Source organism: Homalodisca vitripennis, chromosome 4 (assembly GCF_021130785.1).
Source record: "Homalodisca vitripennis isolate AUS2020 chromosome 4, UT_GWSS_2.1, whole genome shotgun sequence".
NCBI classification, from domain to species: domain Eukaryota; kingdom Metazoa; phylum Arthropoda; class Insecta; order Hemiptera; family Cicadellidae; genus Homalodisca; species Homalodisca vitripennis.
In genome coordinates this window covers 181449627-181474877 of record NC_060210.1, presented here as the reverse complement: position 1 = coordinate 181474877, position 25251 = coordinate 181449627, and the positions used below count along the sequence as shown (strand labels likewise).

The following is a 25251-nucleotide window of genomic DNA, read 5'->3' as shown; positions in this document are numbered from 1 at the left end:
AACATCTTAACACTGTTTTTGTTAGTTACAGTGCAGTATTTTGTCGTTTTCTACTTTTTATTTAGTATGCAAAGCGATTTTGATGATGATGATGATGGCTTGCTAGTAATGTTATTTTAAGCTAGTATTTTTACTAGTAATGCAAGTATGTTTTGTAAAGTCTGTTGTAGGTAATTGTAACACTTGCCATTGGCTAACCTGGAGTTAAACGTTGTTCGTTGTATAGAAAATTGAAAAGTATAACGTAAATGGCGGCGTGTTGGCTTAGTGGATTATAATTATCGTTTTGTAAGATTGTTAGTGCGGTACATCAATATTTAGATTGCTACTTTTCAGCGATACAACGACTGCACATCTTCAATAGATTATTTCATTGTATAACTTGTCAGTGAAAAATCAAGTTGTCACCACTTTTATAGGGAGAAAATTGAAATATGTCTTCATACAGGGTAAACATAAAGAAATTGGATATAGTTAACATTACAATTAGGCCTGAATAAGAAAATACGATCGTTAAAGAAGATTTATTATATCTTTAAATTAAACTCAGTTATGTACTAACTGAATATTTCAATGTAGATATCAAATTCAATTGAGTTATTTTATGTACAATTAGTAGACATAGCCTATAGGCTGACAAAAACCTGTTATCTAAAAGTCCTAATCTCTGCTGTTATCTATCCAAAATGATAGTGATAGGCTATATATAGTATCTTTGATTGGTTGGACTAAGATTACCTGTATAGAATATTTATCACAAAGATGGTTTATTTCTCAATATAAATTTGTATGAATTATTTAATTGAATTTTTTTGTTAATAAATAAATATGAAATTAACTGCATGGGAGAATTTCTTTTTATTCACTTAGGACAAGAAGATGAGTAAATCCCTCATTGTAGCTAGTTCTAAAAGAGGTTTTGTGCTGTTTCCTGTAAAAATATTCAGGATTGGTTGTTGGTAGGGGTGGTTTCCTGTTTTACAGATAAAAGGCACTATTTCATTTACCTCATCTTTGAACAATGGGATGTTAGCCTACTTCAGCCTCTTGCAGTCAGTCAAAGCGGGTAGGAGAGAAAACACTCCCTCATGTTTAGGCTTGTAAAAACTTAAAGGGAGCCCCACTAGTGACCTCCAGGGGTAGACTTTAATACGTGTTTTACACTTGTTAGTCGATGATTGATTGATTCTATATATTATCTTACTTTGATATTATATAATAATCGTACGCAACAAGAATTATATTATATTAACAACAAAAATAATTCATTACAATTCTTAGTAAAATAAATATGTCGATGACATTAACAAATTACAAAACCAACTTTTTTGTAGACATACATTAACCCTTTTACTGCCGACGTCCGACATATCGGACGTCGGCATTTTTTGCCGAAAACGCCAACGTCCGATATGTCGGACGTCTGTTTTTTTTTTATTGTTACTGGCTACTGTTATGTTCAAATGCCGAAATATTCGGTATTTTGGTTGTTTAGGAGGAAAGGATAATGAAAAAAAGCCATTTGAAGAACTTTGGATTTCTATTTTCGTCGTCTTTGACTAGAATTGACGAACTACCTAGACAGCTGTCAAAACCAGATGATCGGGTTAGATTACTGAAATTTTCGTTCATTGTTGTTGTTTACAATGTTATCGAAAGTTTTTTGAAGTGTTACTTTTGTTGATCAAGGATAAAATGAGTAAAAGAGTTACATCTAACTCTCCTGTGAGTGAGGGAACAATAATTAACAGTCTAATCGATGGTGGTGTACAAGTGCAAGACGAACTGAGTGACAATTTCCTTCAGAATTTGTCAGATTCAGATGCCGAGAACGATTCTGATATTAGTGTTAGGGCTATTGATGACAATCAAAGTGATGTGGATGACACTGATGACGATCCTGACTTTATCTTACCATCAGATAATGAGGAGTTATTAGATAGTGAGGGGGATGTGGCACAGATAAGTTTACCTTCAACTTCCACTGGTAGGCCTAGAGGAGGCCTACCAGTTTTGGGAAAATCCTCATAGTGCAGCTATGTTTCAAGGTAGCACCTTCAAATTTGGTATATGTTCTAAGCAATTGCTCTAGTTTATAATGATATCATGCTCAAAATTTTAGTATAATTTTAAAAATAAATTATCAGATGCCAAACACAATTTTTATTTTTATTATTTATTTTTTATTTACATAATTTTTAAAATTAAATAACGAGTTTGTTTCAAATTAAAATTTCTTTTTATTATTTAAAAAACAGCATTTAAATACGAGTAAATAAAGTAAAAATTCATGCAAATCTAATGAAAAATAAAAAAGATACAGCATTTTTAAATGAATGCACAACAGCGATTTTCCCCCTTGGCAATTTTGACTGGTACGATAAAAAAATGGCCGGCAGTAAAAGGGTTAAAGAGAAACGTTTCAGTATTTATAGATAACCTGAATAGCAGGTGAGTAACCGCTTTTGAGAAATAGATAAAAGGATTTTCCCAGACAAGTACACTTCCCTGCAGTACGAAAAAAATCACAGATTGCTTGACAGTCTACCCCTATTTCACTCCACAAATTTCTCTGACATTTTGCCAAGAACTATCTTACACAGTTTCCTCATATCACCATTTACATATTCTTCAAAAATAGTTAGGCTTACATCTTTTTCTTTTTTTTGTTATTTTTATAATTATAATGGGTAGGGTACAATAAGCGGATCAGGTTTTTTATATTGAAATTGGCAAACGATAATACTTAATTATAAGCATCGATATAATTAACTGATACTGATTAATTATTTTGATCAATAATTAACTATAAATAATATAGGCTATATCAACAGCAGAAATCACTTTTAAATAATACGCATAAGGAAATATATCAATTTTACATAAATAAAATTTGATTATTAAAAGTGGCAGTCAATTTTAGAATACTACACGAAATTGCTTTGAAAGATGATATATCATGTTTTTCGTGGCTTCATCATGTTGGTCTCGTACCGAAAAACCCATTATATGTGAAATTTGTGGAAAAGAAACAACTGTAACTGTGAAATAGCAAATATGGTCATCTTCAGTTTTCCTAATTTTGGTTATAATAATTTGTTTGATCACTGTAAATATTAAATTCATAATATTTTAATTTTAAACATATGATTGTTATTGAGGACTATAAATACTTTTATATCGATTTATAGTCAAGGATTTGAGATGTGAATATTAGGTATCGATGATTACATTCTTCGATATAAAAAACCTGGTCAGTTTATTGTACCCTACCCATTATGATCAGTTGAAGTCATAAGTTAAAATAAATTTTTAAATAAAATCCTTGTTTATTAAAATAAATAAAAAATTTAATAAAAAAAGCTTAATAACAAATGTAGGCCGCTTATTAAAGTCTCCCCACCTTTAGGCTCAGCGGGGTTTGGCCCATTTGTCATTATCTAATTTTGCAGATGTGTTCCTATGTCCATAGTAAATGTATGCTGTACATTTTACCCCCAGACTTCCTCCTTCTGAAGAGGGCACTATGACACTCTTTTCTAACAGTTTTCCAACAACTGTCAATCAGCTGATGACTAATGGTAAAGGCATTTGTCTATACCGCCTGTGAATAAAGGTGGCACGGTTGTCTACTGATTTTCTGCTATTATTCTAAAACCGTGCTCATAAATAAAAATGAATTTCTTATAGTTTATATTTGTAATACTACGCCTTCTCCGTTGACATCCATCCAAAGGCCGCACACCCACATCTGACCTTGTATTTTTTTTTATAAAATGGGCTTTGGTTACCCAGGGAGATGTAACACGTTCACAACACAATTATTTATATGCATGATGGTGGTCATTTACTTGCATAATTACGTGGGCAAAAGGAAAGAATTAGCAGTTTTTGTGTTAATAACCCAAGTATAAAAAATTTGTGTTTTCTGTTTTCCCAGTTGCAACTGTGGCATCCACCCTAAGCTTGTATGGGTCCTTTGGTATTAGCCCAATCTGCCCCTATCCACTACTTGTTATTACATGATATAAGTAAGTTTAGATCAGGTTATCATAAATATGTTCGGTACTTTGGGATTATACCGACCACACCAGTATGAAGAACACAAAATTATAAATTTATAGAGACAAACATGATAGAACAAAAAAACAACTCTTTAATTACAAACTTACAAGCATTTCCAGGTATTGTGATCGGTATTGTTGTCGCTGTTATCTTATCTTTCTCGAGAATCCCGATTACGGCAGGCCGCGCGGCATCACATGATTTGCACGGTACATAATTGCCTTTCCATTACAATTCAATTTATCTTTCTGATAAGCCCCTCTAGAATTTGATATTTTACTGATATATACTATCTCGAGGGATGTTTTTCTTTCGTTGACATCATCGCGGGGCAGCACCGAAGGTGCTGTCGAAGCCTGCGCTGATGGCCGGATGCACTCGCATTTTGGGTGGCGGAGTGTGATCAAGAATAAAAACAAGTTTTGAGTGTTTTTTCAATAAAGAGTTTAGTTTTAGTTTGGTAATGTTTGTTTTTATTTAATTTTTGTTTTTGGAGAAATGTAGAGGTAAAACACGGAAGTACAATAAAGTGACGCACCAGCTGAATGGGCGGCGAGACTCTGCAATCACGTTATCTACTAGACCGCTCGACTTTGACCTCTGTCTGAGGATGGGGAGGGGTTTGCGATAAGACAATTCCTGTTTTATATTGGCGAAATATTGTTCTACGCTAATCTAGTAATCAGTAGAAGCAAAATGTCAAATAACGATTCATGTCTGGGTGTGGTCGGTATAATCCCAAAGTACCATATATATATATATAATTTCAATAAACATTGAATCGCAAAAAGTACTCCCGGCTGAACATGTCTGGGTGTGGTCGGTATAATCCCAAAGTACCATATGTTCCTAATAATGTTCAAGTTAAACTCTAAGAACGCTCACGTGATCTGAGCTTGAATTTTGATAATTTCTTGAGAGATGTTTTTCTTTTTTCACCAGAAGTACGGGGTGGTGCCACCAAAGCCCGCACTGATGGTCAGTGGAATTTCCGATTGGTACTTTTCCGATCTCAGATTACGTGCCTGATGTTCCCAACTTTTCTGACGTTAGATCATGTTTAATTTTAGGTTTTATCTCAATTAGTCCAGTAATCTTGGGGACAGGGAGGTATCGAGAGTTTTTTCGATTGGGAAGGATAACAAACTGAGGAAGGAATAACAGGATTGTTAACATTCATTCGAGAATTTTAACGAAAAGATTATGTTTGGTCCTTTTTTCTGTTTTTGTCATTTTGGCCACAGTTCTAACTTTATGGAGAAGTTTATATTCATCGTTTCTACTTCCATGGTGAAGATTATTGATAATTTTTCCTTTTTTATAGTGGTCTGTTAACTATTGTGCAATTTCTTTCAGCATCTCGTCATTGCCATTACTGATTGGTTGGATTTAGTTGCATAATAATTATAGAAATAGACTTTATTTCTTTTGTGGTGCTAGAGATTGGGATTTTTGTGCATATTCAATGTAAAAGTCAGTGTTGAGAGAGCTCTTTAAAGTAGGTATACTACTTAATATCGTGTCAGTATGGATAGAAAAGATGTTTTATTTTATTTCGTAATATGAATTTAAATGGTTTGTGCATTGTCAGCCATTGCCTTGCTATATACACAGTCTGTATATGTATCAGTGTTATGGTCAGTTGAGTTTGTAATATTTTTAGCTTCCTGCATTAGTAACTAGCCTTTTGGAATTTTATACTTTTTTTTTTTCCCTGGGGCGGCTGACAGATTTTTTTTCACCTGTCACAATCTGGAGGCATTACTATTAGTCCATTGGACTTTAATGCCCTGTACGAGATTAAAAACAGTTTTTTCTTTCCAAAATTTAATTTTTATCTGTTGTTTTTAATATTATTGTGCTTCTCCATAATCTTAAGCATTATTTTCTTTTTGAAAAAAAAAAAAACAACAAATATTGTGATGTGGCTAAAGTAAACATTTACCAAATTATCTACATAACATGAATTCTGTACATTAAGCATTTATATTTTTCATACCTAAATATATGCATTGCAAGGACGAATTGCTATGTTTTTTTCTTTAAAAAAAAAATGTGTTTCAATGTATCTTTTTTTCAAAACCCCGCCAAAAAATAGTTATCCTCCCAATTTACTTTTAATTGGGTTAGAAAACTATCGAACAATGTGGCAAGATGTGTAGGATTAGAAGTTTTTGTACTCGGAAGTAAAAATGTTCAGTTTGTTTTCTCAAAAAATAGACATTGAAACAAGTTTTTTTAAATGGTGGTAATTAGACAACTTTTATAAAATGGGGGTCCTTTTTAGACATAGTCAACATGGATTTTTGTCATGATTTTCATGGTTAGATATATTTAGGAGTTTACACTATACAGAGGCCATTCTGTCCATATCTACTACTTGTAATACATTACTAACAGTAACAAAGTTAAAGTTTATATAATTTATGAGCCATATGCAATGGTCTTTGAGCTCACTTGTGTGTATATATATATATATATATATATATATATATATATATATATATACACACACACACAACCTAACCTAACCTTTTTTATATATATATATATATATATATATATATTCATAACAATAAAATTATATTAGTCAAACATAAAAAACTCATAACATTCTGTTTAACACGTTCGCTGCGGGCGGTAACTCTGGTTACCGCTGCTACGCTGTGCTAGGTGCAGGCGGTAACTGTGGTTACCAAGAGCCTTTGTTCTGAAATGAGGTCAGTGTGCGGCCAGCACTCGAGCTATCACAACGATGTATTTCTCACTCCTCTGGAGGTACTTTTCCCGCATTTTTATGCACTTTGTTTTCACAATAGACTTTTTCATTATTTTTAATGATTCTAAAAGTTTTTATAGTAGTAAGTGATTATGCAACACAATGCATCTTCCCCCGGGACCAAGTGGTGTACAATAACCAAGTTCAAAGCGTACAACAGAGCCAGTATTGAGTTCAAATGACGAGGATGACAACATGGACGATGTGGAGTACCAGATGGACTCGGAAGTTGAGGATCCTGATTACGAGACCAACCCATACCAATGGAGCGCTCACAACTGTATTGCAATACATTTTTATAAACCTATGTACTACAATATTTTTTGTATCATTTCAAGCAAACATTTAAATATATTTTATTATAATTACTCACCACATATTTGTAAATAATAACTGAATTTGAGTTAGTCAGTGGAAATTTATATAAACTTTTTCACATTTTTATACATTTTTACATTTATGTTGGTTTTCACATTTACGTATAAATATTGTTTGTGTTTGTCTAAAACGAATAAAATACAGTTTACTTAGCTACAAGGTATTCATCTTGAATATTCCCACTGCTATAAAAGGGCGTTCCCTAGTGCGAGCGGTAACTAGAGTTACCAGCTGGCAGGGAAGACTGTCCTCAGGAGCTAGCGGTAACCACAGTTATCGCATTCCCAAAACTGTAGAAAGTGACAACTTTTGTGACTTCTGAGTAATTTTCATATATTATTTCTATCATATTTCATCCAAAAGTAAGTAAAAATATATTTTAAAATTTTCAGCATATAGGGAACTCTATATAGGGATTTTTAGCAGCGAACGTGTTAATAAACCAACCACAGTATAAAGAATTCATAGTTTTTTACTTTTGACAGTAAAACTAAAGATCTACAACACATGATACGTACATGTGGTTAAGTTATTAAGTCTGAACAAAACAACCTTTACAAGCGCTTGCATGATCTGAGACGTAATCTGGTTTTCTGAGTTGAAGGCGTCACCAAATCTTGCAATGATGGCCAGGGGCATTTCCAATCGGTAATTCACTGACCTCAGATCACGTGTCAGATCATTCAACATGATCTGACATCAGAAATATATCAATCAGTAATGCCACTGGACTGCAGTATAATAAGCAGCCACCAACACAATGGGATGATGATTATCGAATGATATTGGAATTATCGATAGTCCTTTGGATGACTAAAAGCAAAATGTTAGACCAAATAAATAATTGATATTTCAAAGAACAAAATTGTTTTGCTAGTTTTCAATTTTAGAAATTAGTGTGTAAATATTTATAATTTACAAATTAAAATGTAATATATAATTACAACAAAACAATAACATTTACTTACCTTTTGTATTTCAAGGATAAAAAACAAAGAAGACACGTACGTCACCGTTAGTCAATAACAACAGATGTCATTAGTCGATAACAAAACACATGATTTTAATTTTGAACGAAGATGTCAAGTTGAATTACGTTTTAGGCTCTAAAAATGTTAATATAGAGAAGCCATCTTTTAATATGTAAAAGAAATTTTTTTCAGATTACGTAAAATAACCATACTTTATTAGTTTGTTTGAGCAGCGTAGTACTTACATTACTTACTTTAGCCAATCTGAAATGGTATTTCTGCAGTTACTGATGCCATCTAAACTATATTCATTAATTAAATAGTTTGATTTCAACAAAAATACCACATGATTTTTGCTATAATCATAGTACTAAATTTAGAATGTTCATAAAGTCTTCCTAAGTGCGTTTTTTGCAACATCCTGCTTGTTCTGACTTTTCTTGCAGTGAAACACTATTTGATTTCCACCTTTAATTCTAGTTTTCATTTCCTCACTACAAACAGGATAATTCAGATTTAGCTCCTTTTCTTGCAGCCATTTAAAACATTGCTCAGTGTTTATACATTTTGAGCCAATATTTGCATATTCATCAACATTGCTCTTGTTTTTCACTAACCTTCTCCTACATAAACGAAATAACAGCTGGTAATGACGTCACTAACAAGAGCTAGTAATGACATTACTGATCTAAATAAAGAAAGCTGGCAATGATTAATTATGAATATGTATAGGTCAAATGTTGTATTCAATTGTATCAATATTTAAAATCAATAATCATAATCCGTATTGGTGGCCACTTATCATACTGTAGCCTATTCCACCATCAGTACAGGTTTCGGTGGCCCTGCACTACTGGCAAAAGAAGAAAACCATCCGTAAAGATTGTACCCAAATTCAAGCTCAGATCATGTAACCGTTTGTAAAGGACATAGTCAACATGGATTTTTAATGACCTCTGCTTATATATTTGGATACTTAAGTATTAACTTTTATATTGGTGTTTGATACCATTCATATTATCATAATGTGTTATTCTAAATGACAAAGTACCAAATTTGATCTTAACTCTTAACAGTGTTAACGAAACATGGTGAATTAAAATTTGTTCCAGAAGCAGCTGTTTACCACTGAGTGCAAAATCAGATTTAACTTCTGTATTGTATTGGGAATAGAGATTGCCAGTCTATGAATTTCCTTGGTCACCAATATATTACTAAAATTCCTTATAAATTCTACTGTGAGGAGTTTGCAGATTTTATTATGAATTTCAAATCTCTATTACAATTATACAGTTTTATGTCCATACAGACTTCATTACATTTTTGTCAAGTTATTAATGTCTAAAATAGTAATATTTTGCTTTTTGTCTACTCCTCTCTGTATAAATGCCCATACTTAAGTAAAAACTCTGGCATAACAAGTTGTACATTCTGGATTTCAAATTAAAATAGTTGATTAGAATTACTTACTTTTCTACCTCATAACTTGACATGTCTATATACTTGTATAAAAATCACAATGATTGCTACTAAAATAAAAGCCCCTTAACTTGCTTTTATAAAAAAAAAGAATATTCTAACCTATTAAGCATAAACTAATATTTTTTTCATCTCAATAGCTTAGAAAGTACTAGATGTCCAACCTTCTTAGAATATTCTAGTATATTCACAAACTTTTCACCTTAAACATAGATCATTCTAAATAGCAGTTAATTCAACTTCAATCAGTTTGTTTAAGAATGTATTCTGTGATTTTCTCGTTGCCGTCAGGGTTACCTGTAAGAACAGTGTGAAAATGATCACTAATGCTCTATCACATGCACTATCATTGAACCTGATGTTGCCTATATAGAAGTCTGTAGGCCAGTTCATTCTGAATATAACATATGGAAAGAAAAAGATTAAATTTTTGTAGCTCTTTGAATAACGCTCAGGTAATAATACAAGAGAAAGTTATGTTATATTTTATAATAAACGTCTACGTAAGATGGAACTGGGATTTTATACTGATATTTGTTATGTCCGTTTTGATAAAAGTTTGGGATTGAAAGAGTAAATAAACAATGGTGAAAATGTTATTTCAATAGTTTAATATTGATGTTAAGATTATGTAAGACTGGAATCATAACACTAGTATTATATACTTAATGGAGTTATTTTAGTTATCTAATATGTTGTTCTATTATGAATGTTTTAATAGCTTATTCATTTTTCAGCCACTTGACTCCAAAAGAGAAGAATTCCGGAAATATCTGGAAAAAGCTGGAGCAATGGATGCTTTAACTAAAGTTTTAGTTATGCTTTATGATGAACCAGAAAAACCTGCAGATGCGCTGGAGTATCCTTTACTTACACTATCAATCACAGTTAATTTTGTACGGTTACACAATATTTGAATTTAAAATTGTTTTACTATTATTTTATGGTAATGTCCTGTTTTACTAATGGGAGTTGATAAATGGCCAAGAAAACTATAGTACAAGGGTAGTGAACAGCCTGCACCCTTTATTGGTATGTTACTAGTGTCTTTACCCTTTGACTGGTAACACCAAAAGTTGCTATAAGCATGCTTTGTATCACCAGCAGTAATGCAGATCGCTCCTCTAGAATTGTTCCACCGCAAAACAATTTATATAAAATGTCACAAGAAAAACTTGAGACTAGTTTTTTTTAACCCTTTGAGTGCCACAGCGTCGCTAATTTTGACGGTACGATAAGTGCATAAAGTGCCAGCGTCGCCAATTTTGACGTTTCGTATTTTGATAATATTTTATATAGTACAAGATTATTTTGGCCAAATAATCAGACGGCTGTATTCAATAGGTTCCAAACTATCAATAAATACGAGTTTTATGTTCTTTCTCTACTATTTTATTTGCGAAAACTCTTACGTTGTTTGGGTACTTATCAAGAAGCCACTATTTTTGGACGAGTTTTCCTTATCGGGGACAAAATAAATTACAGTATTAAAAACAACTGACTTTATTTAACCTATTTTGGAATTTACAAGTTATTACGACAATCAATTAAATTAAAACTATAAGAAAAACATTTCATTATTCGAAAATGTCAGGTCATTCGTGTGTCTATTTGGAGACGATTTGGAGATAGGAAGTATGACTCATCGAGTATTTGTCGATTCATTATGGAAGAAGGAACGTATAATGAAGTTTATTTTTATCTCTGATAGGGAAAACACATCCAAAAATAGTGGGCTGTGATAAGTACCTGTACGATGATTCTGTCTTCCAGTCAAGCGACGTAGCGGACGAGTACCGTGTTGCGTAACGGCCTTTCTTGTTGTTTATGTGCCGATAACCAAGCATTTGAGTAAATATAAAATAAAATAGTAACTTATACAGTATTTTACTGTATTTCTTTACAAAAGTAATGTATGATTTGATTTGTGTTCAAGCGAAAAACGTGAATTTTTAGTGTAAATATTATTAGGGTTATTATTTAGTAAATGTAAACTTTTATGTAAATATGTTAGCAAGTATTTGTTTTCTAAATCTACTAATCATATTTATTTGTGTTGTATTAATGTTTTATTAGATTTATTGGGAAAACTACATCATTACTAAGTAATTTCTAAACTCTGACAAATGAAGTACAGTTTATAAAATGTCGGTACCGGGCAACATTTTTTTAATACATATAATGCCATGTTTTAAAAATTCTAGAATAAGATATTACACATGGGTTTTATTTAGAATCATATGGCCTTTATAATGGTATAAAGATAAAAAATCTTAAAAAATACCATATACACACAAATTAGGCCAAAACTTAATTTTTTATACAAAAGTAAAAAACTTTTTTTATAAATACTAAAATTTTTATATTTTTATAAATCAAATTTTATTTGTAACGATATGTATCATATTCTGCATTTAATAAGAAAAAAAAACAACAACAAAATGATGGAAATCTGTTTGGTAGTTATTTTACAACAGCCTTTTTCCCAAAAGCTTACAAATATGCAAAAAAACAGCGTGGCACTTTATGCATATGCCTTCAGAAAATACCCGTGGCACTCAAAGGGTTAAGTGACTGTTGTGATGATGAGAACTATTTAATAATGGTGCTAGGTCACAAGATGGATGTGCTGTGAGTGACATGTTTTTATCCCAGACTGCTTTTGAACCTTTCACACCAACAAATATAAGTAATACATCTTGTCTATTATATGTATACAAATTTGCTAACAAATATTAATTTCCACTTATAACGTAGCTATGGTGGGAGGGTTAATTCATTACCAATTTTGAGTTCAGCTCCATTTCACCTTCCACTTAGTGCACCAACTGAAATCAGTTGTACAACTGAGGAGACAATGAAAACACCTCTTTATTTAGATTATAATTTTTTGTATCTAGAGGGAAAGAGACAAAAGTCTCTGCACATTGTCCTGAAAAGACCTTTGCGTCTCCCTTACTTAAAGTTAGATGTTGCCCTTAGAATTTGAGACTTACAGAATCCTATCAAATTTGAGGGCTCCTGTTCTCTGATGTCCTTAGGGCTGAGCAGATACTGCTCCTTTGGCTTGATTTTTATGAGCCTTATGGCGCATGATTCTATTACAATAACTTCCACTTAGAAGACCATGACATGTTTTCCCAGGGGCACTGCTAAAATTACTCCTGGTCTTGTACCAGAAAATATAGATTACACTTGATTTTGTAATGTAGATGTCTCTGATGTCCAAACGATGCGGAGTTAATAAGCTTTGTTGCACTAAGTGGAAGGAGAAATGGAGCTGATCTCAACATTCACAAATATTGATTTGTCCTATTATTGTCTATTATATATTTTTAATTTATCAAAACAATATTTAAAATCAATTTTAAATAATGTAATTTTGTTTTTTTGCTTTATCAAACTCAATAATATAAAATTAAAAAATAATGTATGGATATAAAACAAATTAACCCTAGATCTGTGCAATTTTTAAAATAGTCACCCCATTTTCAGCACTTGGCAAGTTTGTTATTAAAAAATTGCCACATGTACAATGTTTGCTTTGATTGTACGTTATTATAAATATATTTTTCTCTCAGGAAACGTAGATTATGATAAATTAAATATAAAACTTTAAAAACTTGTTCACACAATATACATTAAGTGTGTTTAAAAATGTTTCATAAAAATTCAAATGTTTTGAAGAAAATCCAAAATACACAAAAGTGGCCAAAGTTCGTAAGGAATGTAGATATGTAAATATTTTTAAATATGTGGAAGAAACTTTCCCTATAAATTATGCGTAGCGGTAAAACTTTAAAATGGAAAAAACCCTTTCTTTGTTTTATTTTATTAACTGCTAACGTAATGTTGCATCCAGGTGAATGAAATCTGAGTATGTTATGTTATGGAACCCCCTTTTCTATTGGTACTGATATAAATTGACCTTAATATCAAATTAATAATATCATGAAAACACGATGTCTAAGCAACAGATCGCTGTCCTGTAACTATGGACACGTGAGTGTCGATGTGACAGATCTAGAGTTAAGGCCCCCCATCCACTTACAGTTCGAACTGCAGTTCTTGACTGCAGTCAGAACTGTGAAACGGTGGACTGTGGACTGTTGAAAAATGTTCACTGTCAGTACGGACTGCAGTCGCGGACCGCAGTCCGTTCGGTGGCGTGGTTGTCGTGGTCAGTCTTTCCGGTGTTGTTTTGCCGTAGGTGTGTACTTTATAGTTATTATTCGTTATATTATTTATTATATTTTTAGTTATATTATTCGTTTTGTGGCTGTAGGAAAAGTGCATTCTAAGTTCTTATCGTATGTGAAGTTAAAGTGCAATGTCTACGTTTGAAGATTTGGCAGCATACGCTGTAATAGCGGTAGTAGTAGCTATTAAAAAACGCAAGAAACGAAAGGCATCAAATGTGGAAAAAAGAATGGCTTCAGAGGAAGAGATTTAACCACGTTCACCTTCTTAGGGAGCTTGAAGCATATCCTAGAGACTGGAAAAAAAACTACTTAAGAATGGACGAGGAAAACGTACTTTGATTGATTTATTACGTATAGTAACACCATTGATTACCAAACAAGATACAAAAATGAGGGAGAAGCCATTACACCACATGAAAAAACTGACTGCGACATTGCGGTATCTAAGCACTGGCAGAACAATGGAAGATTTAAAGTTTTCAACGAGAATTTCCCCCCAAACATTAGGAAGAATAATTCCAGAGACCTGCTCAGCTATTGTCAAGGCCTTGAATGACTATTGCAAGGTTAGTAGCCTAATGTGTGTTTCAAGTAGTATTTTCCTCAGCATCTAATGGTTCTTTTTGTGAATCGTCCAGCATCTCCTGTAAAAAAAAAAATGTTTGAAAAAAAATGTCAAAATCCGTGACTTTTCGCGGATTTCCTTTATTTCCGTGCCCGGTAGACACCCTGTCATTACTTAATAATGAACCACAATATCAATAATGATTCAGTTATCACCACAGTACATTCTTAACTACTTATTTATTACTTTCTCAAAATATTATATTGAAAAAATTACAGAGGGGGTGTGGCGAACGGAAAACGAGGGGTGATACGGTTCTCGATGGGTTTGATTTCATTAAAATTTGTTCCGTACAAAACGCTGGTCTGAAATATGACAGCTGACAGTTTATGAATTGTTTTCAGGTACCGAATACAGCCGAGGAGTGGGAAAACAAATTGCACAGGAGTACGGGGAAAAATGGAATTTCCCCAACTGCCTAGGCAGCATGGATGGAAAGCATATAGCCATAACACCACCACCTGGAAGTGGTTCTTACTTCTATAACTATAAGGGTTTCCATAGTCAGGTACTTTTCTGCATTGCTAGTGCAAACTATGAAATAATTTATTTTCATTTTGGTGTTAATGGCCGGGTATCTGATGGAGGAGTTCTGAAAGAGACAGACTTCAACAAGAAACTAACAGATTAAAAGCCTCAATTTACCTGAAAGAGGGCATTGTAGACGGCGAAGCTCTTCCATACGTATTCATTGCAGATGACGCCTTCCCCCTAAACTGAGGTCATAATGAAACCCTTTTCCTATAGGGTTGCAAACAAACCTAGAAAGGTATATAACTACCGACTCTCAAGAGCACGCCGAATGGTCGAAAGTGTTTTTGGGATTCTCGCTGAGAGATTTCAGGTTCTACAAAAACCAATCACCTTCATTGACTTGAGAAAGTGAATAGTGTTGTTGTTGCGTGCTGCTACCTGCACAACTATTTGCGTAGGACCAATCCCTCAAAGGTACTCACCTAAAGACTGGTTGGATTTAGATGACGACGAAGTTGGTGTGTCTAAGCCTGGACCAAGAACCAGCGATCACATGGCATTACAAGTAAGACAAACCGATCGCCCAATGGCTAGTGGCAAAAGAAGTAAGAAATAAATTTGTTCATTATTTTAGCAACAAAGGAAAAGTGGGAATGGCAAGACAGATACATCTCTTAAGTTTATAATGATTATTTGAAAAAACAAAATACCTCCGATGACAAACTGTAAGTTTAGTTGTAGCATTGTGAATACATTATTTAACCGCAAAACTAGTAATTTAATTCTCTTACCTCGTCTTCACTGACTCTTCTTCTCCTAAGTTGGAAGTCCCTCCTAGACATTCTTCCTGGTCAATAAGAAACAAAAGTTCTCTGTAGTACCACAGCTTTGGTACATATATATCGTCTGTACCACTGCCAGAACGTTGAGAGGCTGTTACCTTTCTTTGTTCCTTACGAAATGCACTTTTGATATTGTTTATCTTCTTCAAACACATCGCTTTTTGTTGCAGTAGTACTGTCAAACCCTTTCACTACTAATAGTAAACTACGGTGGGCTGCTTCCTTCTTTTCCCTATTGTGATAGTTCTTTTGACTTAACCTTCCATACACATTCATGTTTCCTAAACTCCTCTATAAACTGTAAAAGATTATCCCTTCGACCAACTGGCCATGATTGCCGCGTCACAAACAAAACAATGCGCAACCACCAAACGCTCACCACTCAATGACGCATGAGGCCGACACGGAGCAGCAGCTGAGCTAGCGCATGCGCATATCCTCGCAGCTTGGACTGTCGACTGTGGCCTGTCACGGGAGCCTCCACTAACTAGCAGTTCCGCCTGCAGTCCGATCGTTGAACTGTCGCACCGTGCGACAGTTGACAGTCCAACGATTCGCCTGCCGGATTCCCCATCCACTTACAGTTCTAACTGCAGTCCCGGACTGTCTCAGTCCAGGACTGCAGTTAGAACTGTAAGTGGATGGGGGGCCTAATGGTAACGTAACCGTAATGAATCCATTGCTAATTCATGATCTGATTATTATTTTTTACTTATTTAATTGTAAAGATGTTGATAATATCATACCCCAAAACGCTTATTATTATATAAAGAAATTTATTAAATTAATCCAATGATATATCAAAGACTGATATATTTCATCTAAAAAGATCTTGCAACTGACCAAGTACAATGCTGAACAAATTTATTGTAATAATCGAAGTATGTTTTTAATTGACTTGGTATTTAAGGCTTTTGGAAAGAATGTTAAGCAGATTGAATTAGATAAAAGATGAAAAAAAGATTATATACGTTAGTACCAATTGTAATATCATATAAATTTAATGGTCTAAATAACCTAAATTAAAAAAAACAAAGTTTTTTTTATTTTAATGGAGATTTAAGTTTTAAGCTTTTAAACATTGTTGGGTGTTGGTGTTTGCATTTTAGTCCTTGAGACGAGTGGAGAAGGAATATCTTTTGTTTTGTCAGTAAATTATCAGCCACTTAATAAATACACACCCTTAACAAAATATTTCAGATACATAAGAAAACATTTGGGTGATAACAGACCTGAGGATGTGGAAGTAGGTGTTCTCAAAACAGATTTGGAAGCAGCCATTACAAAAATCCAGACTTTGGAAGGTGAGATCCAAGTGTTGAAAGAAAGACTTGAAAAATATGAGCCAGAAGAAAAACATGCTACGGAGGAGGAAGGTGGTGCACCAGTTGAACCTACAACTGATGCCGAACCCTCCGCAGAGGAAGCTCCAGCTGAGCCAGCATCGGCCACAGCAGAAGAACCGCCAGCTCAATAAACAATTTTTAAGTTCTATTTCAAGATTTTTTTACCAAAGTTGCTGTGATACAGTATGTACAAATGACCTCTTAATTAGAACCATCCAGTTAATCGTCCAAGCCAATACTATTTCATAATATTGTGCCATCCTTTACAAATAAATTTCAAAATAAAATATTTCAATATTTGTTTGTATTACTTTTCAGTATATATATACATGGTTTTCTTTATGGATTTAACAATGGTATATCCTGCTGAATTGATTTGACTTATTAAGTTTTAATTTATATATTTTCCTCTCAAAAGTACTTGTACTCATATTACGGAGTAAGTTTTAAGTTAATGTGCAGTGTACTTAGTTGTACCTTGTACTTGGTATTGTAAGGTTAAATATAATTTACTGTCCATTTTTTGGCCAGCTTGGTGCCATCAATTTGGCAGCACAATATTTTTAATGTTCCTATAACTTTACTATTTAGGAAGACAAATTGTACATGGAGTTGATTTATATTGAGCTAAGTTATTACAAATACTTCTAGATGAAAAATATTACTTACAAACTACTTAGACATTTTGAGGTAAACATAAATTACTCTACTTTCATGTTAGAATTAATCACTAATGTTCTATTTTTTGGATATCTAATGATTATGTTGGTAATCATAAAAAAAATTAAGCAAATGGTGTTCTAAAGAAGTAAATTTTTAGTTTAATTTTTCAAGATAGTTTTAAGTTTATTTTATATGTTAATAAAGTGTGTTTGTTTAACTGGTTTCACAATTCTGTTTCCTTTGTTCTGTACTATTAACAAAGTACATGTCTCACTGACTAAAACTCTCCATCTGGCCATGTAGTAACTTCTCTACCGGCAAATCCATTTTGGCTGATTTGCAATGAAATGAATGAGTGGCAGGTAATGAAATTTGGGTCTGTCATATGTCACACAGGAATCCACACACATGCAATCCCCAAAGAAACAAAAATTCGAGATGACAATGTCTGCACAAAATATTATGTGCACTGTCTTTTGGGATAGGAAAGGTGTTTTGCTAATTAACTTTCTCACAGGAGGTGAAACCATTATGTGGCAAGGTATTACAAAACGTTAAGAAAACTAAGGCGGGCAATTCAAAACAACGTAGAGAAATTCTCAGTAACGGAATTGTGTTGCTCCATGACAATGCTCTGTCCCACACTGCTGGTGACACTCAAACATTAGTTCGACAATTTCTTTGGGGGCAGTTCGATCCGCCCTACAGCCTGGACTTGGCACTGTCTGACTACTACTTGTTCCTGCACATGAAGCGCAAGCTAGGTGGCCAATGCTTTCAAACCGACAATGAAGTGAAAATTGCCGTGGAGTTGTGGCTACATTCGTTGGCGGAAACCTTCTACGAAGAGGGTATAGACAAATTGGTCACCTGCTACAAGTGTTTGAACATCAGTGGAAACTATGTTGAAAAATAGTTTTAAGGTTTGGGCTTTTATGTAGAAATAAAATTATGTTGGAAAAAGAATGGTTTTACACTTTTTAAAACAGTAACTCCTTTATCAAAAATCTCTTGGGGAGGGGGGGAATAAGACCGGTTTGCTTGTAGCAGGGTTTGGATCTTCCCGGATTGTGCAGGCTGTTCAGGATCTCTGTTGCCCTCAGGTATGTTCCTTCAGCTTGGAGAGCATACAGGGTGGTGTTTATACAGAAGCAGGGGAGATCTAACTTGGATTGGCTTAAGTCCTTTGACCAAATATCTATCCTCTTTTCAAAACCATGGAGATGTCGCTAGGTTTGTTAGAGAGAATCTCTTTATGAGCACCCTCTTCATCCAAATTAGCATGTTTACACTTCAGAAATATTATGATTCAGCCCTGCATCAGTTGGTATGATTGATAAGGTGCTAGCAGCAAAAGAAGTAGCCATAGGTGTCTTTCTCGAAAAGGCTTTTGACAACCCCGGTGATTGTCAGTGACAACCGGTGCACCTAGTTGTGGATGACATGCAAGCGTCTTTGGACAGAAGCGGCATCTTCTCACAGGGGTATGCAGATGACATTGTTAGTCTTGTGAGTGGCAAATTTAACAAAACAGCCACTGAACCGACCAATGCAGCTCTGAACATGGTGGAAAACTGGTGTGATGGGATGGGCCTTAGTGTCAAGCCCATCAAAGCTGCCGTGGTCGTGACACACAAGAAGGCGTCCAGTGGAGAGTATTGGTCTATTCTTATTTTAAGGTTCCTCCATCGAGTTAAAGCCTAAAGTTAAGTAACTAGATGTCATTCTGGACAAAGCTTTGAACTGGGGATCCTAACTAGCAAGAGTTGTTGCTAGAGGGAATGATCCTTGATGCAATGTGGATACGTGATGGGTAGACCTTGGGGACTTCAGCCAAGGCTTCTGTGGTGGCTTTATGTCTCCGTGGTTTGACCTGTATTAATGTTTGGGGCTGTCGTCTGGTGGCGTTAAATAGAAGAGAGGACGGATGGCAGTAGCTAATCTTGTTAGCATCCAAAGGATTACTTGCCTTGCTACCACTAGGGCCTTTCAGAGTGCACCATGCGGAACTCTAAACTGCTGTCTCAACCTTGACCTTCTGGACGTTGTTCTGATTATGGCTAGGAGGAGTGCCTGTATGTCTTCAGCATATGGGAGTACTCTGGTCAGTCTCGGGCTGTAACCATGGGCAAAATTAGCATCCTGATTCTGGGGGATCCTTTGTACATGATCTCTGATTAGATGCTTCAAAGATTTTTCTTCAATAAACCCTTCAGGGTTGTGATCTCTTGTAGGGAGGCTTAGTCGGAGGAAAAGAAACCACTTCCAGCAGAGCTTGGACGGTTTACAGATGGCTCTACAACATAAAATGGTAAAGGCACTGGGAATGAAACCATGTAGGGAGTTGTTCGTTCCTATGGGTCCTTATCCCACAGTTTTTTAGGCACAAGTCACCGCCATTATGGAATGTGCTCGTGAGAATCTTCACCTGTGTTATAGAAGTAAGACGATTACCATTTTCACAAATTGCAAGGCAGCAATGAAAGCGTTGGACTTTTGTGTGTTTGACTCCAAACTTGTATGGGATTGTTATCAAGCCTTTCTTCCCTTGGCAGACTCAATGTAACTGTTAGGTTCCTGGTCATGAGGGGGTCTCCAGAAATGAAAGTCGTGATGCCCTGACCAACGGAGTGAGCTTAAGGCCTTTGAGGCTAAAGTGCTTTGCAACAAGCCACCCCTTAAAAGAAGAAGAAAGTCAAGTGATATAGTTAATCGAAAATTTAAATCCCTATTTGGGATAGTTTAATTCATGAATATATATGATATCCATGGTTAAATTGTAGAAGTGAAAATGACAGCGACTAGATGAGTCACTAGTTACTGTAGATGCATCTAGACTAATTCAAAATGAACTGCCTATTAGGAGGGTTAAGTAGTATGAACTATTCAAAATATGAGGTTGCTTGTAATATATGTTTTGTACCCCTCTCGACAGATACAAAATCAATTAATTAAGTAGAGTAAGCTATACATTGATTTAACTTATCAAGTACTAGGTAGGTAAGATGCAGACTTGTACTCAGACCAGTTTTTTCAAACAATTATACTGGAGCTTAGGCTCTCGGGGAGCGCAGACTCCACTTTCAACCATTAACATTGCTAAATAGCGTATAATGTTTACATTTGTAAATAGGAAGTCCTATTTCAATTGCTTTATACATAAACATTATTAGTTTAGATCTTTCATTAAGTTTCGAAATGCTGAGCTTATCATTTGGGTCATCTGTTTGTAAATACATAGAAACCGAACATGATTCCACATTTCAGGAGTCAAGTCTGTGACAGCGTCAGATTCCAGACACTGCACTATGAGTGCAGTCAAGATGTCTCTGATGTCAAAACGATGTAAAGAAGTTACTTTGATCTTAGTCGCCAACTTCTTTTGGATCTCTTCAAACGAACATGATATTCCAGGAGTCAAGTCTGTGACAGCATCACAGATTCCAGACGCTACACTAAGAAGAATGTAAACTGGAACTAAACTCAACATTCACATATAATGTAATATTGATTACTTGGAATTTGGTGCGATGTGGGTCACGATAGATGGCACTAGTTCATTTGCACATTTTGCAAGGAATGAATATGCAGCGAATTGTTATAGAGCAAGTTAGGGACTATGGGCCATGTAATTGGATTTAAGGAGTAATCTAATAGAAAGGTATAATTTAGAAACTAAACACAGACATACTTTAAATGTCCAGGTATAATTAAGGCTTGAGAATTAATTCTAACAAAGAGATCATAGGTGGGAGTCAGCACAAGATGAGAGAAAGCCAAATACTAAGTCTAGGATGTCAAGTCCAGAAAGTTGATGGCTGGTGTTTAGGAAACAAAAATGCCCTTAGGAAGGTGATGTCAGGACAGGTAATACCAAGTGCTGTATCTAGAAGGCGACTTGAGTCTGGGGGAGTTAACATGATATCCAGGAAGGTTATAGTAGGTATTTAGGAAACAACATTAACTGCAGGAAAAAACTTTCCATTACAAACAAGATGGAATTGTGAGTTTAGAAAGCAAAACATTAGGGGGGTAACAATAACAGAAAAAAGGAGACAGATGTAAGACTATTACAAAGTGGACCTTGGAGCTTTACTTTTGTACTAAGTTTTTTTTTTTTTTTTTTTTTTTTTTTTTTTTTTTTTTTTGACAATTTTATTTACAATCTGTTCAGACATTCTTAGAACAATATGTAAATTAGATAAAATAATAAATTAACACGAGTTAGACTCTATCCAGCGATAGAGCTAACACAAATAAACAAGAAAGTTTGAAATTAGAACCTAAGAGGTAAGTCCCGGATTGAGTGTCTCTTCAGACGTGTAACTGACGCACTATTATCCAACAGGTTCATCGCAAGGTAGTTCGGATGAGAATACAGCTTGTCTTGGTACTTCTTGCTGTAGCGAGTTATTTACTCTTTTACTGTGGGAATTTTGGTGTCTTGATGTATTAATTGATTAGTTATATTCCACGGAGCTTCCAGGATGTTCCGAAGGACTTTAGACTGAAAACGTTGGAGAATTTTGATGTTGGAGTTACTGGCTGTACCCCAAAGCTGTATACCATAAGTCCAAACAGGTTTCAAAATCACCTTGTATACTAACAACTTATTTCTTAATGATAATTTCGACCTCTTGTTTAAAAGCCAGGATATTTTTTTGAATTTTGAGTTTAAAAATAATCTTTTGTGCCAGATATGAGAACGCCAAGTTAGTCTTCGGTCTAGATGCATACTCAGATATTTCACTTCTTCAGATTGGGGGAGGAGGACATTATTAAGAGAGACAGGTGGGCAGTTAGCAGGCCTTGTTGTGAAAGTTACATGAGTGGACTTGGTTTTATTAACCTTCACCCTCCATCTCACAAGCCACTCCGACAAGTCATCCAGCTCAGATTGTAGTCGTTGGGATGCAATTCCTGGGACTTCATGAGAGGCTAGTATAGCGGTATCATCAGCAAAGGTGGCCATGGTGACATCGGCTCGTACAGGTATGTCAGATGTGAAGAGGGTGTAGAAGATGGGACCCAATACACTGCCTTGTGGAACGCCCACCTCAATTTTGTGGAGGTCGGAGTATTCGTCTTGAAATTTGACTCGAAAAAAACCTGTTTGACAAATAGGACTTGATGACATTAAAGAAAGAATGAGGAACTAGTAGTTTTAATTTATAGAGGAGACCCTCATGCCAAACTTTATCAAAAGCCTGACTGATCTCAAGAAAAACAGCCGAGCAGTATCTTTTTGCTTCCAGATCTTCCTTCACTACATTGACCACACGATGGATCTGCTCAATGGTAGAGTGCTTCTGGCGGAAACCAAACTGATGGTTGGGGATAAGGTTGCCGCTATCAATAACTTGCTGAAATCGTTTTAGAAAAAGCTTCTCAAAAACTTTTGAAGTCACAGGCAATAGACTTATGGGCCTATAAGAACTAACCTGATGTGGAGGCTTCCCAGGTTTAGCTACCATGACAATTTCCGATAATTTCCACTGTACTGGAAAATGCTCAATTCTCAATATTGCGTTGAAGACAAAAGTCAAAAACATAATAGCTTTCCTCGGCAGTTCTTTTAAAATCCTTCCTGTAATGAGGTCATACCCAGGAGCTTTGTACGGCTTCAATTGTTTCACAATTATTTCATATACTTCAGAGGGAGTAAAGGGCTGAACAGGAAGTGATAGTTGGGTAGGTGATTCTAATAAGTATTCAATTTCTGGGTCAGGAGCTTGAGCTGAGTCACTGGGCTTGAACACATCGCGTAAGTGCGTAGCGAATACTTCAGCTTTCTCCTTGTTGTTCTTGGCCCAGCCACCACCTGGCAAGATAATCGGAGGAATCGGCACTCTTGGACTAGTCATGTGTTTAGTAGTTTTCCACATTGAATATTTCGTGTCTTCTGTAGGAGTTAGAAATGCAGTAAAAACCTGAAACCTTTCATTATTGAAGTTAGATAACAAACGTTTCAAATCCCGCGCCGCTCTATTGAAGTTGTTTTTATCACGAGGATTCCTGGAATTTTGCTAAATCCTACGAAGTCTTCTTTTTTGAGCAATCTTTTTCTTGATGCTAAGAGGGTAGTTCAGGCCATTAGTGGTTCCATTTCGTTGATTGCCAAGCACACTTCTGGACTGTCCTGTTAAACAATTCAATAGCTTCATCTATTTCACCATTTGTCTTCAAGGAAACGTGTAAATGCAAGTTTTCATCAAGAAGAGATCGAAATTGGTCCCAGTCAGTATATTTAAAACTTAACCGCAGTGGACCCTCTGTAGTAAATGGCAGATGAACTTAAAGTGAAGATCAATGGAGAATGGTCTGAGGATAAATCAAGACAAGATTCTACACGTGTGTACGTTTGGGAAATACCTTTAGTCACGAAGAAATCAAGCAAATCAGGAATTTTTAAGGGATCAGTAGGCCAATAAGTCGGTTCTCCCGTAGAAAAATATTGATAGTTATTGTCGTTGATAGTCTTAAGGAGATTACGGCCTCTGGGATTGCACAGCCGAGAGCCCCACATGGTGTGTTTCGCATTAAAGTCACCCCCCGCAATAAATCTACAACCCAAGGTATTGAAGAAGTCGCTGTATTGCTGGTATGAAACGTTATGACGAGGAGGGGTATACACAGAAGATACCGTGAGTGGACCTGACCAGTCTTCAATCACAACACTGGAAGCTTGAATATAATTATACTTATAAGCAGGTATGGCATGGTGTTTTATACTATTTTTAACTAATACCGCACTACCACCAAGAGCAGTATTATCTGGATATAAAATCTATTGTATAATTTTTGTTTTTGTCAGCTGAGAGAAAAAGCAAAATAATAAAACCATTCACAACAGAGAATAACGTAGCAATGATAGTTTGAAAAGAATTGATACCATTATTAAGTTAAACGACTGCTGAAACAAGGTACTTCAGTTACTAGAGCTAAAAGCCAGGATTACTTCTTTCTATAGTTTTCAAGGCTAATTTTCTTATCCATAGAAATGATTTAACCCTAGAAGTGGCAATGCTAAACTTCCACAGTGGCAAGCTCTTTTTGGCTACTTTGCAGACTATTTTTTAAAAATTCACCAAAAATATATTTTTTACTCTAACCTACTAGGCATGTTGCATACTGATTTCTTCAGAAAGAGTTGAACTTTTATATTATGGCAAAATAATATGATTTCTTAAAACCTGATTGGGCTTATTATGTGGAAAAGCAAAAAGATTTATATTTACTGAACTAAAATTGTAACTTTGACACTAAAAAATAATAAAAACATAATTAGAAAAAATGCAATATATACAAAAATTATAAAAAATGGTTACCTAAAATTCCCAAAGGAAAAAATTTGAAAATTATAAAAAAAGAAGTAAAATTATTTAAAAAATTTGCTAAATGGCAAAAAAAGGTTTTGATGAAACTGG

The 25251-nt window shown here is 34.8% G+C and overlaps 1 protein-coding gene across 1 annotated transcript; it reads left to right on the top strand.

Annotated features, from left to right (window-relative positions):
• The first annotated feature begins 223 nt into the window (after positions 1–223).
• LOC124360725 (c-Myc-binding protein-like) lies at positions 224–18041 on the top strand. The gene is made up of 3 exons (XM_046814573.1): positions 224–449; positions 10410–10531; positions 17016–18041. The coding sequence occupies exons 1-3, from the start codon at positions 435–437 to the stop codon at positions 17290–17292; spliced, it is 414 nt and encodes a 137-aa protein (XP_046670529.1). The 5' UTR covers positions 224–434; the 3' UTR covers positions 17293–18041.
• The last annotated feature ends 7210 nt before the right edge of the window (positions 18042–25251 follow it).

What these genes read in the sequence shown, in the direction of transcription:
- LOC124360725 (XM_046814573.1), top strand. An exon ending in AAACCTGCAGATGCGCTGGA is followed by an intron (nt 10,532 to 17,015) that starts GTATCCTTTACT and finishes AAAATATTTCAG; the next exon opens with ATACATAAGAAAACATTTGG.